Source organism: Trachypithecus francoisi, unplaced genomic scaffold, assembly GCF_009764315.1.
Source record: "Trachypithecus francoisi isolate TF-2019V2 unplaced genomic scaffold, Tfra_2.0 Lachesis_group8, whole genome shotgun sequence".
Classification (NCBI taxonomy): domain Eukaryota; kingdom Metazoa; phylum Chordata; class Mammalia; order Primates; family Cercopithecidae; genus Trachypithecus; species Trachypithecus francoisi.
Genome location: NW_022681473.1, coordinates 50,667,144 through 50,682,272, shown reverse-complemented (window position 1 = coordinate 50,682,272; position 15,129 = coordinate 50,667,144). Strand labels below are relative to the sequence as shown.

At 41.4% G+C, this 15,129-nt stretch overlaps 1 protein-coding gene across 1 annotated transcript; it reads left to right on the top strand.

Moving 5' to 3' along the window:
- Positions 1 to 13,827: 13,827 nt before the first annotated feature.
- LOC117081557 (cytochrome c-like) lies at positions 13,828 to 14,222 on the top strand. The gene has a single exon (XM_033207680.1). It carries the CDS (start codon positions 13,876 to 13,878, stop codon positions 14,191 to 14,193), a length of 318 nt encoding a protein of 105 aa, XP_033063571.1. The 5' UTR covers positions 13,828 to 13,875; the 3' UTR covers positions 14,194 to 14,222.
- Positions 14,223 to 15,129: the final 907 nt, after the last annotated feature.

The window sequence follows — 15,129 nt, the reverse complement described above, 5'->3', positions numbered from 1 at the left end:
ACTGTTAATTCCACAAAAATAAAAAATAAAAAAATGAGAGAGAGAGGGAGAGACCACAGCACTGCTGCAGAGTCAGTCTGCAGGGTTATGTTCAGCAGCTTCATTATGGGGGTGGAGAAAGCTGATAGTTGAACTGATGCAAGGTGGGTGTGGAAGAAAGAGGATAATGTTGGTCTTCATGTGGCACTATAAGGTGTAGGTGGAATAGGGAAGGGAAATATGGAGAGGAGTGATGAACTTGGTAGAAAATGGTAAGGTCAAAGACCTGGTGGAGTCCAGGATATGAAGGAGAATGTATGGTGGGAATAAGAGTGAGAGAGCTAGGGAGCCAGAAGGTGATAGTCTGAGATTTAGTACTCCAGACCTTAAGATCTCAAAAGTGGAGCAGTGCCAGGTCTTTAACAAATCCAAGACATAATCATGGAAATGAATGAGTGGAATGGCTGTAAGGTGGTGGTTACTGTTGCCAAAAATAAGGAATACGGAGGCTAGGATGTTAAATGGTTCCATATAGTGAAGTTACCTAGGTGACAGCGAGCCTTAAAGTGAAGAAGACTTTGTGCCAGGTACCAAAATCTTTAAGACTGAAATGATCAGAGGATGACTCCTGTAAAGATAGCATAGAAGATGGCATGAGCCTCAAACACAGGCCTTCCCCTCATTTCTTCCATTCTTGGATCAGTTATACAACAATCAAAGTTCCAGGACAGAGGGTCTGATAGGCTGAGCTGGATGGTATAAGCCTCAAATGACAAGTAGATTTTGCAAGGGGTAGAAGTAATGTGGTAGGTTAGTGTCAATGGGAAATGACAAGACTGCCAGTGAAGTCCCCAGTAGTATATGGAAGATGTGAGAAAAGCCAGTGTCTAATCAAGAAGCTGGAAGGCCCGGGCATGGTGGCTCATGCCTGTAATCCCAGCACTTTGGGAGACTGAGGCAGGCAGATCACCTGAGGTCAGGAGTTCAAGACCAGCCTGGCCAACATGGTGAAACCCCGTCTCTACTAAAAATACAAAAATTAGCCGAGCGTGGTGGCATGCGCCTGTAGTCCCAGCTACTCAGGAGGCTGAGGCAGGAGAATCACTTGAACCTGGGAGGTGAAGGTTGCAGTGAGCCGAGATCACACCATTGCACCCCATCCTGGGGGACAAGAGCGAGACTTCATCTCAAAAAAAAGAAGCTGGAAGAAGATATAATGGGGGTATGGCACTCAGAAAGAGCTAGGTTTCCATTAAGCAGGAGGCAGAGAAAGTAAACTGCCAAGAAATTAAAGTTCATAGGAGGGGTTTTTGCTTATTTGCCTATTTTTCAATGGATGAAGGATTATTCCAGCAGTAAAAGTAACAACATGTAATAGAGAGAGGACAGGCCCTGGTCAGAGGTCAGGGTTCCATTCCTGGCTCTATCACCTACTAGCCAAGCAACTTTAGCCAATTACTTTGCCAGAGCTCAGTTTTCCCACTTGTGAATCAGTAACCTTATAATTCGGTTACTTTGCGGATCAAATGAGATAATGGGTGCAAAATTGCATTATAAACTATAAAGTATGGTCTCTACATATTGTTATCATTAATGTGTGGTGAGTTCATGCAAGCATTTGGACCAATGTTCTTATTCCTGACTCAGTTTGGAACAGTACTGGGAGGAATGCAGGCCAAATACTAACACCATTTTAGAGATGGGACAAAGTACCATGCTAAATTGTGCTATGTGGTATAACGGTGGAATAGAGAATGCTGTGTGAGCACAGAAAAAGGAACAATTCAGAGCCTAAGTGAACTTTATAGTGGAAATGCCATGTGAGTTGGCCATTGAAGATTAAGTCTGAGAAAGGGAGAGCTATTCCACTCTCCTTAGTTAGTGGTAGAGATCTAAGTAGAAGCCAGGGCCATAAACATGCAGTTAGGTGCTGCTTCCCAGTGCTCTTTGACCCCCATATGCTGCAACACATTCTCTTTGCTTTTGCTAAGGGCCTAACTGCCATGGGAGCACCACCATTCTTGCTTAGTCTCTTTGCAATTTGCTGTCAACAACTTACTGTCAGTGTGCAGATGTACAGTTCACATCCCCCAGATATGCAGCATCACACTTCAGTTTCTGCCTCTGAGCCTCTTCCAAGTTGTCTGATGATGCCTGCTGTTGGCTGACTGCCATGCCTTATCTGGGAATCAATGAGACCAGCAGGTCAACTGTGAGCAGCTCTCCCAGGAAACCAGCAGGGTTTTAAAGGAATCGTGACTTGTCACACACACTGTGATTGACTTGTCACACACACTGCGATTGACTTGTCACACACGCTTGAATGAGGTTGCTAGAGGTCCCTCCATCCTATCCCCTCCTCCCCTATTCCCTTCAGTGACTTTGCAGAAAAAACAGATCCTATTTGGTTTCCTTCTTCCTCAATCTCTTAGGTTCCCAAAGTCTGACTGTTTCCTTCATACTTTTTCAAAGGGCATTGGTGGGGACCTGGTAACTCACCTCATTCATAAAAACTTGGTTACCCAGTGGTGGGCCATATTTCTATTTAATAGCCTGCCATAATAATAACCATGGTATATCTATTTTACAGATGAAGAAGGTAAACCTCAGAGAGGGTAAGAGGTGAGAGGCTCAGGGTGGGGAAAAAGCAGAACATGAGACAGTAATACAGCCTAAGGCAAGGCAATAATGACTATCTGTCAATGTTTGGTTGCCCAGCATCCATTTCCCCACTTCCTGATAGTACCCTGATTTCTGTACACATTATGTGCAGTCTTGGTGGAAGCAGACATTCAGAGAGGTCTGTTTCCCACTGCAGTTAGGGGAGGGCTACAAAATTCTGACCTTTGAGATTTAAGGGAAATAGCAGAAGTTACCTCCCTGCTGAGACTAGTATGCAGCCTAGCCCACACTCCATGTTTAGTAAATGTCATTTCTGCCCAGCACTGTCTTTTCTTACAGTCTGAGTGGTGTTAGGCAAGTCACTTAACATTATTTGCCTCAGAAATGATGTGTGTAGGCCAGGTGTGGTGGATCATGCCTGGGTGGATCACTTGAGGTCAGGAGTTTGAGATCAGCCTGACCAACATGGTGAAACCCTGTCTCTACTGAAAATACAAAAATTAGCCACGTAAGGTGGTGTGTGCCTGTAATCCCAGCTACTCGGGAGGCTGAGGCAGGAGAATCACTTACACCAAGGAGGCAGAGGTTGCAGTGCGCCGAGATCTGGGCAGCCAGGGCGAGAGAGCGAGACTCCATCCCGGAAAAAAAAAAAAAAAAGAAATGTTGTATGTAACGTCGCCATCGTTCCTAACGTGTGTTAAGTGCTTAGTGGTTAGTTACTGCTCTGATTGTCATAATTATTCTTTTGTTCCCAGTGAATGGGTTGAATCAATTGTGGTATATATCATCAGCATGACAGAAACTATTTAAAGTAATGTGGAAGCAGATATTGACTTATTGAAACAGAAACTGATTTATATGGTTGAATAAAAAGGTCAAATTATGATCATACTTTGATTAAAATATGCCCATAGGCCAGGCGTGGTGGCTCATGCCTTTAATCTCAGCACTTTGAGAGGCTGAGGTGGGTGGATCACTTGAGGCCAGGAGTTCAAGACCAGCCGGCCAACATGGTGAGACCTCATCTCTGCTAAAAATACAAAAATTCGCTGGATATGGTGGCGTATGCCTGTAATCCCAGCTACTTGGGAGGCTGAGGCAGGAGAATCACTTGAACCTGGGAGGTGGAGGTTGCAGTGAGCTGAGATCACGCCACTGCATTCCAGCCTAAGCAACATAGCGAGATTCTGTCTCAGAAACAAACAAACAAACAAAAAAACAAAATAATAGAATATACCTGAAATAGTATGTCCCAAAATGTTAACCAGTATTTATCTCTGTTTTATTTTTGCCTTTCTTCATTTTCTATTTTCAGTGAACAGACATTAGTTAATAGTTACTAATTTTTAAGTTTAAAAAGGCCATCACTTAGTGGAGAATCAAGGCTTGATTTCAGCCAGGGGCAAATTCAAGCAGATAGCACAAGGCAGCCAGGTTCCACAAAATGGGGATGAAGTCAGAATAGCAGTCACATCAGATATCTGGATGGCATACTTCCGGTTGAAAGGGCAGTCCTAGGCAGTGGCTAGATACATAATTCAACCCTCCAGGGGAGCTGGGGGCCAGAGCAATTTAGGTCCTTGTAACTACTTTAATTCCCTGAAAACCTTTCTTAGTTACCCTCCCCATCTACCAGCCACTGTCTACTCCATTCGCCTAATTTATTTCCTTCCTAGGACTTACTCACTCTGAAAACACCTTATTTTGTTGTTGTCACAGGAATGTAAGCTCATGTGTGCAAATATTTTGTCCGTCTTATTCATCATATACATGCTGTGACATGAAGAGTGCCTGCACAAAATAGGAGCTCAATTAAAAACAGAGAATTAGCTGGGCGTGCTGGCTCACGCCTGTAATCCCAGGCTTTGGGAGGCCGAGATGGGCGGATCACAAGGTCAGGAGATGGATACCATCCTGGCTAACACGGTGAAACCCTGTCTCTACTAAAAATACAAAAAATTAGCCAGGCGTGCTTGCAGGTGCCTGTAGTCCTAGCTACTAGGGAGGCTGAGGCAGGAGAATGGCGTGAACCCGGGAGGCAGAGCTTGCAGTGAGCCGAGACTGCGCTACTGCACTCCAGCCTGGGTGACAGAGCAATTCTGTCTCAAAAAAAAAAAGAAAGAAAAGAAAAGAAAAGAAAAAAACAGAGAATTATTGCAAAATCAAAACCCACCAGGGAATAAAAATAAGGGAAACTGAGGCAGAAATCCAGCTGTGCCTTTGGGATCTACAAGTGTGAGGGGTCAGCAATTATGAGTTCACCTTTTGGGGTTGGATTCAAAGTAAGGAAATAAGCAAATAAATACAATTTCAATGATCTTTTTTCTTTTCAAAAAGCAGTTATCACATTTTTAAAAAATGGTGATGACACTTCCAGAAGAATATGACACAGTCTCCATGTATGAGCTTATTGGAAGTCTAGGCTAAATGAGTAACTTCCTGAATGACGTGAAAAGTGATGAGGCTCTGGCATTCTGGGAAAACTTGATACAAATTGTACACTAAAGCAATTCCATGGAATGATATTTAAAAGTTTAAATGGCCACTTAGTCTAAAAGATTTTGGCTTGAAACTAAATGAATATTTCTTATAAACATCAAAATCCCTGGCATAACTCAGCTTTTATGAGACACAAGGAAGCAGAAAATTCTGAGTTTTATGTCAAACCTTTGGTGAACAAGCAAGTAGGAAAAATGAAAGGGAGAGGGGACAGCTGAGACTTTCATTCAACATCTTTTATATGCCACACACTAACAAGCCATTACTTTTCTCATTTAATAACTCTACAAGGCAGGCACTATTTATTTCCATTTTCCAGAACAACAACAACAAAAAGCTGAAACAGATTGACTTGCCCAAGATCACAGTTAATAAATTACAGAGGAAAATCTAATTCCAGGTTTATTTGATTCTAGAGCCTGCATACTTTTAATTTACCACACTTGCCTCTCCAGCATTCCTGGAAATCCCCTTGATGAAATATATTGCTCATCTTTAAAAAAAAAAAAAAAAAAGGCAATAATATGGCTTAAAAGGAAGCAGGAAGTAATAGGAAAAACTAAGTAATTCACAAACTATTAGGTTGAATCACATAAAATTGCTGATACTTGACTTTTTTTTAACCCATAAAAGAAGCAGTTTCATATCCTTCAACCTCATGATATGGTATTATTTCTGTGGATAAAGATCACCATGACAACTCTATTAATAACTACTCCATCACTCATCTGTACACACCTTTACTGATTAAATTTCACGTCATTTCAGTAACAGTTTAAGACAGGAAAGGTTTTACATATGAGGAAGAGCAGATTTGGTAACCCTACCCATTTTTCAGAGCAGCATTTCCCTTAGGAAAACATGTAAGTTTTTTAAAAGGCTCCCATCTGTCCCTGACTCCCTGCCCCTTCCATGTCCCACTTTCCACATCATGTTCTGTCAAAATAACTTTTTTTTTTTTTTTTCTAAAAAAAGACAGGGTCTCGCTTTGTTACCCAGGTTGGAGTGCAGTGGCACAATCATAGCTCGATGCAGCCTTGAACTCCTGGGCTCAAGTGATCCTCCCACTTTAGTCTCCCAAGTAGCTGGGTCACCATGCTGGGCTGATTATTTTAGTTTTTGTAGAGACAGGGGTCTCAATATGTTAACCAGGCCGGTCTCAAACTCCTGGGCTCAAGCAATCCTCCCACCTTGGCCTCCTAAAGTGCTGGAATTACAGGCGTGTGCCACTGCATGCAGCCTAAAATTACTCTTGAATTTTGCTTCTACAGTTGGCTTCTAACTGGTCTCCCACACTTCCAGTCTATTCTCCAAAGGTTTTTTCCTAAATGCAAACCTGGGCTGGGCTCAGTGGCTCACACCTGTAATCCCAGCACCCTGGGAGTCTGCAGCAGAAGAATCACTTGAGGTCAGATGTTCAAGACCAGCCTGGACAACACAGCAAGACCCCTATCTTTCAAAAAAGAAAGAATTTTAAAAATTAGCTGGATGTGGTGGCATACACTTTAGTCCTAACTACTTGGGAGGCTGAGGTGGGAGGACTACTTGAGCCCAGGAGTTCAAGGTTACGGTGAACTATGGTTATGCCACTCACTGCACTCCCGTCTAGGTGACACAGCAAGACCCTGTCTCTTAAAAAAGAAACAAAAAGGCCAGGCGCGGTGGCTCAAGCCTGTAATCCCAGCACTTTGGGAGGCCAAGACGGGCGGATCACCAGGTCAGGAGATCGAGACCATCCTGGCTAACACTGTGAAACCCCATCTCTACTAAAAAATACAAAAAACTAGCCGGGCGAGGTGGCAGGCGCCTGTAGTCCCAGCTACTCGGGAGGCTGAGGCAGGAGAATGGCGTGAACCTGGGAGGCGGAGCTTGCAGTGAGCTGAGATCCGGCCACTGCACTCCAGCCCCAGCGACAGAGTGAGACTCCGTCTCAAAAAAAAAAAAAAAAAAGAAACAAAAAGCAAATCTGTCACTTATCTGCTTACAATTTACCATCTCCAGCCTAATCATATTGCCTCCCAAAAATGCTATGTTGAATAGAACCCACTTCTCTGTGTCATGCACCTCTGTGACTTTACCCCACCTATTTTGTGGCTGGAATGGTTTTTTCACCCCTTTTCCCCATCCCTTACTTGACATTAAACAGGCAAATTTATGCTTTTCAAGGCTTAATTCAAATATCACCTCTTTATGAAACTATGCCTGACTCTCCTCTGATAGCCACCAGTTTTCTGTGCTCTCACAGCAATTGGTACTTTTTTCTATTTTAAGACTTTCAAATAGTGCTCTGATTAGGTGTTTCTGTGCCCTTAAAATATTGACCAGACTGTATCTTACTATTAGTAACATCAGGATGTTGCATAACACTAGATGTACAGCAGGTATTACCAGTCAGAACCCAAGGGTCCTTAGTACTGAGTCCCTATGTTATATCTCAGGTTGGGGAATGAGGGAAAAAGAATACAGGTTGAGTGCCAAAAACAAGGGTGCACTCTTCCAGGGCATTTCCAGAGTTCTTTTACATTGAAGGCATAAGTTGGGGACTACCTGAACTTGGATTTATATTTTCATTACCAAGGCTTATTTCATTAGGGTAAACAGTGTTTATGAGCACTATATATAGATTACATAAGAGCATTTGAATTTTATATTTTATACAAACATCTAGGATGGTAGTGGGGCACCTAGAAATCAAATTGTCCTTTGCTACAACCATGAAATACTGAGACATTTCATTCAATTTGATAAACAAGAAACAATTTACTAGCTGAAAATATATGTATGCAATATAAAACCACCAGGAGTACACATGGCCACAAAGACAAGCTGTTAGATCAAGAACATTCATCCCATCAAATATTAATATTGCCATAATGCTTCTTCAGTACTTTTAAAGTTTGGTAGCAGGTATTAAAGTGTTAAAAAATCTTTATAGAGAAGAAACATAAAATTGACAAAATTTGTTCTACTAACTTGGGAAAAAGATCATCACTATCTGATTTTAGCTGTGGGAACACATTTGTCTAGTTTGTGGAATACTAGTGTTTTAGCAGGGAAAGTTTGAAAAATATGCTCTTAGCTTAACAGAAAGCAGTCATACCTTTACTCAAAGCAAAGGATCACTAAAAAAAAAAAAAAAAAAAAAAAAAAAGTGTGACTTTAAACAAGTTTGTAGAAAGAGAAAATTTTGATTATAATTCATTTAATTCACTTTTTTAGTGTTTTTGGGCTTTCAGATATGGTTTGCGTAGCTCAGTACGGGTCAGTAATTTTCCCAGACTCCTTGAGCCAGTTGGGCATTTTCCCTTTCCCCACACCCTGGCTGGTGAAGTCCTGTGTGGTAGGAGTCTATCCCCACTGTCTTATAAGGGAATAGAGTGTTAACTCACAAGAGGATGCCCAGAAAAGGCTGAGGTTTCAGCCACTTTGAAGCTCAAGAGATCAAGATCACAGATCTAAAAATCACAAAAGCTGGAATCAGGGACTCTAGCCAATAAAATAGCTACACCCAGTAACGGTTAGACAGCATTTATTTTCAAGATGTACTGGAGATAAGACTGATGTGATATTTCAATTTCCTATTCACTTGGAAAGATAGGCAGTGTATCTGCAACATATCCTGACTCACCTTTTTTTTCTTTTGAGACAGAGTCTTGCCCTGTTGCCCAGGCTGGAGTGCAATGGCACGATCTGGGCTCACTGCAACTCCCGCCTCCCAGGTTCAAGCTATTCTGCTGCCTCAGCCTCCCGAGTAGCTGGGATTACAGGTGCCCACCACCATGCCCAGCTAATTTTTTTTATTTTTATTTTTAGTAGAGACAGGGTTTCACCATGTTGGCCAGGCTGGTCATGAACACCTGACCTCAGGTGATCCACCTGCCTCGGCCTCCCAAAGTACTGGGATTACAGGCATGAGCCACTATGCCCAGCCCTGATTCATCTTATATAGGAAATATTATCATAATGTAGGAGAGTGCTGTCTTTTTTCTCACCTAACATTTTTTCCTAGGCACATCCCCACAGTGTAATTTAGTCCACACCCTAGTTATCTTTATGACTATATGCATCATTCATTTGGTCACTCAACAAATATTTATTAAGCATGTACTATCTACTGGGTACTCTGGTACAGACTATAGACACACCACCATTGCTTGTCAATACTCATTTTGGAGCATCTTGATCATTTTTCATTTTTATTACTAAAAATATTAAATCTTTGGACTTTTTTCAGTAGCCTCTCAAAAATAGCATTAGCAGTGAAGAGTCTGACCACGTCCAAAAATTGTATAGAAACTGTTGTATGTGATTAAAATTAAGGCATAGGCTTTAATTTTAAAATTATATGTGAAATTTATGGTTAGGCTACTGTAGTAGACCATGTTAAGGATGACAGAGTCTAAACAAGGACAATGGCATTGGAGTGGGGGAAAGATTAGAAAACTATTGAGGAAGGGAAAAAAATGAGTCTTGGTGTCTGATGAGATATAGGCATGAGGGCAGAGTTAAGGATGATGACTGGGTTTCTAGCATAAATTACCAGAGAACACAGTAGAGGAACAAGTTAGGGGAACAAGATAAATTCCATTTCATTTTGATGTGCCCATTGGTAACATCCAGGTAGATATATCCCAGTTGATTTACAGAGTTTGTTGAAGAGGTAGCTGTAAAAACACAAGGCTTTCCTGCTCCTTGTTTATGGCAATAAGGATATTTTAAAAAATATAAAAAACAAAAATAAAACGTACGGCTTTTTAGTATAGATTTTAAAGCCAGAAAGCCAGAAAGTCAGTTAACTGAATTGTTTCATTTTACAGATAAGGACATAGGCCCAGAGACATCTGTCTGTTTTCACAAAGCTACTTAGTGAATTGAGAATAGATTTAGAAAAATTCATTCAAGACTCTTTCAGTCCACCATGCTGCATTCCATTTGTGTATTTTGTTGGTTTTACAACTGTGATGGTTAATACTGAGTGTCAACTTGATTGAAGGATGCAAAGTATTGATCCTGGGTGTGTCTGTGAGGGTGTTGCCAGAGGAGATTAACATTTTAGTCAATGGATTGGGAAAGGCAGACCACTCTTAATCTGGGTGGGCACCATCTAATCAGCTGCCAGTGTGGCTAGAATATAAAGCAGTCAGAAGAACGTGAAAATACTAGACTGAGGCCGGGTGCAGTGGCTCATGCCTCTAATCTCAGCACTTTGGGAGGTTGAGGCAGGTGGATCACCTGACATCAGGAGTTAGAGACCAGCCTGGCCAACATGGTGAAACCCCATCTCTACTGGAAATACAAAAAATTAGCTTGGCGTGGTGATGGGCGCCTGCAATCTCAGCTACTCGGGAGGCTGGGGCAAGAGAATCATTTGAACCTGGGAGGCAGAGGTTGCAGTGAGCTGAGATCATGCAATGGCACTCCAGCCTGGGCAACAAGCGCAAAACTCCATCTCAAAACAAACAAACAAACAAACAAAAAAAGGCTGGGTGCGGTGGCTTACACCTGTAATCTCAGCACTTTGGGAGGTCGGGGTGGGCTGATCACAAGGTCAGGAGATCGAGACTATCCTGGCTAACACAGTGAAACCTTGTCTCTACTAAAAATAAAAAAAAATTAGCCAGGCGTGGTGGTGGGCCTCTATAGTCCCAGTTACTGGGGAGGCTGAAGCAGAAGAATGGCATGAACCCAGGAGGTGGAGCTTGCGGTGAGCCGAGATTGCGCCACTGCACTCCAGCCTGGGTGACAGAGAGAGACTCCGTTTCAAAAAAAAAAAAAAAACAAAAAGACAAGATTGGACTAGACTGGCCTAGCCTTCCAGCCTACATCTTTCTCCAGTGCTGGACTCTTCCTGCCTTCGAACATCAGACTCTTAAGTTCTTCAGTTTTGGGACTCAGACTGGCTTTCCTTGCTCCTCAGCTTGCAAACAGCCTATTGTGGGACCATGTGATAGTGTGAGTTAATACTTTATAAACTCCCCTTTACATACATATCCTATTAGATCCTATTAGTCTGTCTCTCTAGAGGACCCTAACTAATACAATTATTCCACATACAATTATTCAAAAATACATACAATGCAAATTTTTCTCAGAATCCTATAATTATATACAGAGCCCAGATAAAAGACACAAATCCCACTTGCATTCTTTTGTCACTGCATGACTGACTTCTCAGAGATTCTGCCATTGCTAGATGGAGAAAATAAAAGAGGAAGTGGTCAGATTATTAGAAGTGACTTTTGATCACAGTGAGCAACCCCTAAACATCACACGGTTACTGTAACCTGGATGCACATATCTCTGGGCTCATTTTTAAAGAACTAGTCATTTGATTGTCATTCTGAAAGCAAACAAAGCCAGTATGTTCATCATAGATGATCTATCACATGAGGAACATAGGTTACAACAATCACGTTGAGCTAGCAATAGTTGATAGGCAAAAGTGCCCAGAGCTTATTTTAAAAAACTACACAACAGACTGGGCACTGTGGCTCACACCTTTAATCCCAGCACTTTGGGAGGCCGAAGCGGGTGGATCACCTGAGGTCAGGAGTTCGAGACCAGCCTGACCAACATGGAGAAATCCCATCTCTATTAATAATGCAAAAATTAGATAGGTATGGTGGCAGGCGCCTGTTCTCCCAGCTACTCAGGAGGCTGAGGCAGGAGAATCGCTTGAACCGGCAAGGCAGAGGTTGCGGTGAGCTGAGATCGCACCACTGCACTCCAGCCTGGGCAACAAGAGTGAAACTCCGTCTAAAAAAAAAAAAACAAAAAACTACACAACAAATAGTTACAAAGTCAAGGGGTCAATGATACCTCAATCAAATAATTCTCAAGACATGAAGATTCTTTTAAGTCAGTTACTGTGTAAAATGAAGACCTGAATTCTGAGGGAAGTATAAAGATAATGAGAACAGGGTTCAGTCTTCTCTGTAAGGTAAGGAAGGTCAATACAGGAAGAAATGGAAAGAATACTTACTGATGAGCATCTACTGTGTGCCAAATATTCGTAATAAATACATTATATCATTTCATTTTCATATCACCTCTGTGAAATACATGTTAAAAGCACCTTACAAATGAGGGAACTGAGGTAGAATTTATTAAGCTGTGGTGGCAATGTGTGACTAGTTACAAGGGCTTTAGTGTCAGATGCCCTGGCTTTATATCTGAGTTCATCTCTTACTATTAAACCTTGAATAAGTGACTTAACCTCTTGTAAGAGTGTAATCATCATCTTTAAATGATGATATTAACAGTATTTGCCTTAGAGTGTCATTGTGAACACTGTAAGTGTCATGGAAAAAGCACTCATGGTTATACCTAGCACAAATAAGCACTAAGTTAGCTATTTACCATTGCCTGAGACTACATAGCACATAACTAGCAGATGTGATTCCATACTTTCCTAATTCTAAACTGAACTTCTGCATCATACCTGGCTACTTCTGTAGGTTCCTGAGATCCTGGAGGTAGAGAATGGAGCTGGGGACAGGTAACATTGATGGTGTACTGAGAATCTGGGAGAGGAAAGTAAGGCAGGGAGCTGGTATCCCTAACCGTTTTGAGGACAGCATTCAGAACTGTTAAAAGACAAACTATAATTTTAACTCAATCTTGATTTAAGAGAAAGGCTATACACTATTAGCTGACTGGAACATTCATCAATGTGGAAGGAACAAGTCACAAATTAAACTACTTACTTTACCCAATACATAGCAGAAATATTTCATCTCTGATACTGAGTTTCTAAAGATAGTATATTTTGGTTCTCTTACCTTTCTGATATCCCTAAAATGACTTTTTGTCTCCCACATTATTTCTCACTTAACTAGAAAAGTTTCTGACAGGTAGCAAAATATCACTATCAACTTGGCATTTTTTTGTTGTTGTTTTTCTGAGACAGGGTCTCACTCTGCTGCCCAGGCTGGAATGCAGCGGCATGATCACAGCTCACTACAGCCTTGACCTCCTGGGCCTTATCAGTCCTCCTACCTCAGCCTCCTGAGTAGCTGGGACTACAGGTACATGCTACCATGCCCGGCTAAGTTTTGTATTTTTTGTCGAGACAGGGTTTTGCCATGTTGCCCAGGCTGGTCTTAAACTCCTAGGCTCATGCCATCTGCCTGCCTCAGCCTCCCAAAGTGTTGGGATTACAGGTGTAAGCCATCGTGCCTGGACTGAAGTTGTTTTTAAAAGAAGAAAAAGCAAGTTTTCTATTAGTAAGTAAAGAACTTGATGTATCTGCCAACGATATTAACTTCCTTCTCTTTGTTCTCATTTATTAATTACCTTGCAAATAGAAAAATAGCCAGGTGCAGTGGCTCACCCCTGTAATCCCAAAACTTTGGGAGGCCAATGTGGATGGATTGCTTGAGCTCAGGAGCTTGAGACCAGCCTGGGCAACATGGCAAAACTCTCTCTACAAAAAATACAAGAATTAGCTGGGCATCATGGCATATGCCTGTGGTCCTAGCTACTTGGGAGGATGAGGTGAGAGAGGTGGAGGTTGCAGTGAGCCGAGATCGCACCACTGCCAGACCCTGTCTCAAAAAAAAAAAAAAAAAAAAGGCCAGGTGCTGTGTCTCACACCTGTAATCCCAGCACTTCGGGAGGCCGAGGTGGACAGATCACGAGGTTGAGATTGAGACCATCCTGGCCAACATGGTGAAACCCCGTCTCTACTAAAAATATATAAAAATGAGAGAGTGGGGATATCCTGCTTCGGAGCGGGAATCTTCGTTGCGCCAGCGACTAAAAAGAGAATTAATTATGGGTGATGTTGAGAAAGGCAAGAAGATTTTTATTATGAAGTATTCCCAGTGCCACACCGTTGAAAAGGGAGGCAAGCACAAGACTGGGCCAAATCTCCATGGTCTCTTCGGGAGGAAGACAGGTCAGGCCCCTGGATACTCTTACACAGCCGCCAATAAGAACAAAGGCATCACCTGGGGAGAGGATACACTGATGGAATATTTGGAGAATCCCAAGAAGTACATCCCTGGAACAAAAATGATCTTTGTCGGCATTAAGAAGAAGGAAGAAAGGGCAGACTTGATAGCTTATCTCAAAAAAGCTACTAATGAGTAATAATTGGCCACTGCCTTATTTATTACAAATGTCTCATGACTTTTTTATGTGTACCATACTTTAATAGATCTCATACACTAGAATTCAGATCATGAATGATTGACAGAATATTTTGTTGGGCAGTCCTGATTTAAAACTAAGACTGGCTTGTGGTTAAATGAATATTTCAGTTTTTAAATTTTAATAGTAATTCCAATTCAGTAAATGCTATCACTGTTTACCCCTTCTAAAGATATGATTAGACTTTGTTATTAATGTTCAACTTTTCACAAAGATGGTGCCGTCTTAAAACTTACTGGAGATTGGTTTTATATTTAGATTTATATAGCTGGTTATGTGAATATATTTAAATACTGGGGAAATTCCTTCACTGTCTCAGAACCAAGCAAGATTCACCTGTGTTTTGTGTTCATTTGCCTCTTAAAGGCAAGGGTTGAAGATAAATAAGGTAGCAATGTCTAGAGTTTTGGCCTTAACGATGCCAATCTAATTATAATTCCCTGTATTTAAAATGGTTCCTTTTACTTATTGAAAGGCATTTTAGTATGGTTTATGTGTAATATTAAAGATTATTCAACACTTCTCCCATCTTATAAATCTGTAAGGTCATATGCTTTTAAAATAGTAGCAAGTTAAACTTCATTCTTGAATTCTTTACAGTCTAAGTCAAACTAAGTTATAATTTAGCATTGTCTTTAAACAGCCATTCAGAAACATAAAACTGTAGAACTGTGTATTTGTGATTGGGAATGGTGCTTTTGCCAACTTAAAAGGATTAAAGGAGCGGAGATACACACAAATTTTAAAATTATGTGTGATCACAAGACTAAAGATAATTAAAAAGAAAACCACACACACACAAAATAAACAAACAAATAAATAAATAAATAAAAATTAGCTGGACGTGATGGCACACGCCTGTAGTCCCAGCTACTC

Bases quoted from the DNA above. Each gene is read 5' to 3' on its own strand.
- LOC117081557 (XM_033207680.1), top strand. From the start codon at position 13,876: ATGGGTGATGTTGAGAAAGGCAAGAAGATTTTTATTATGAAGTATTCC.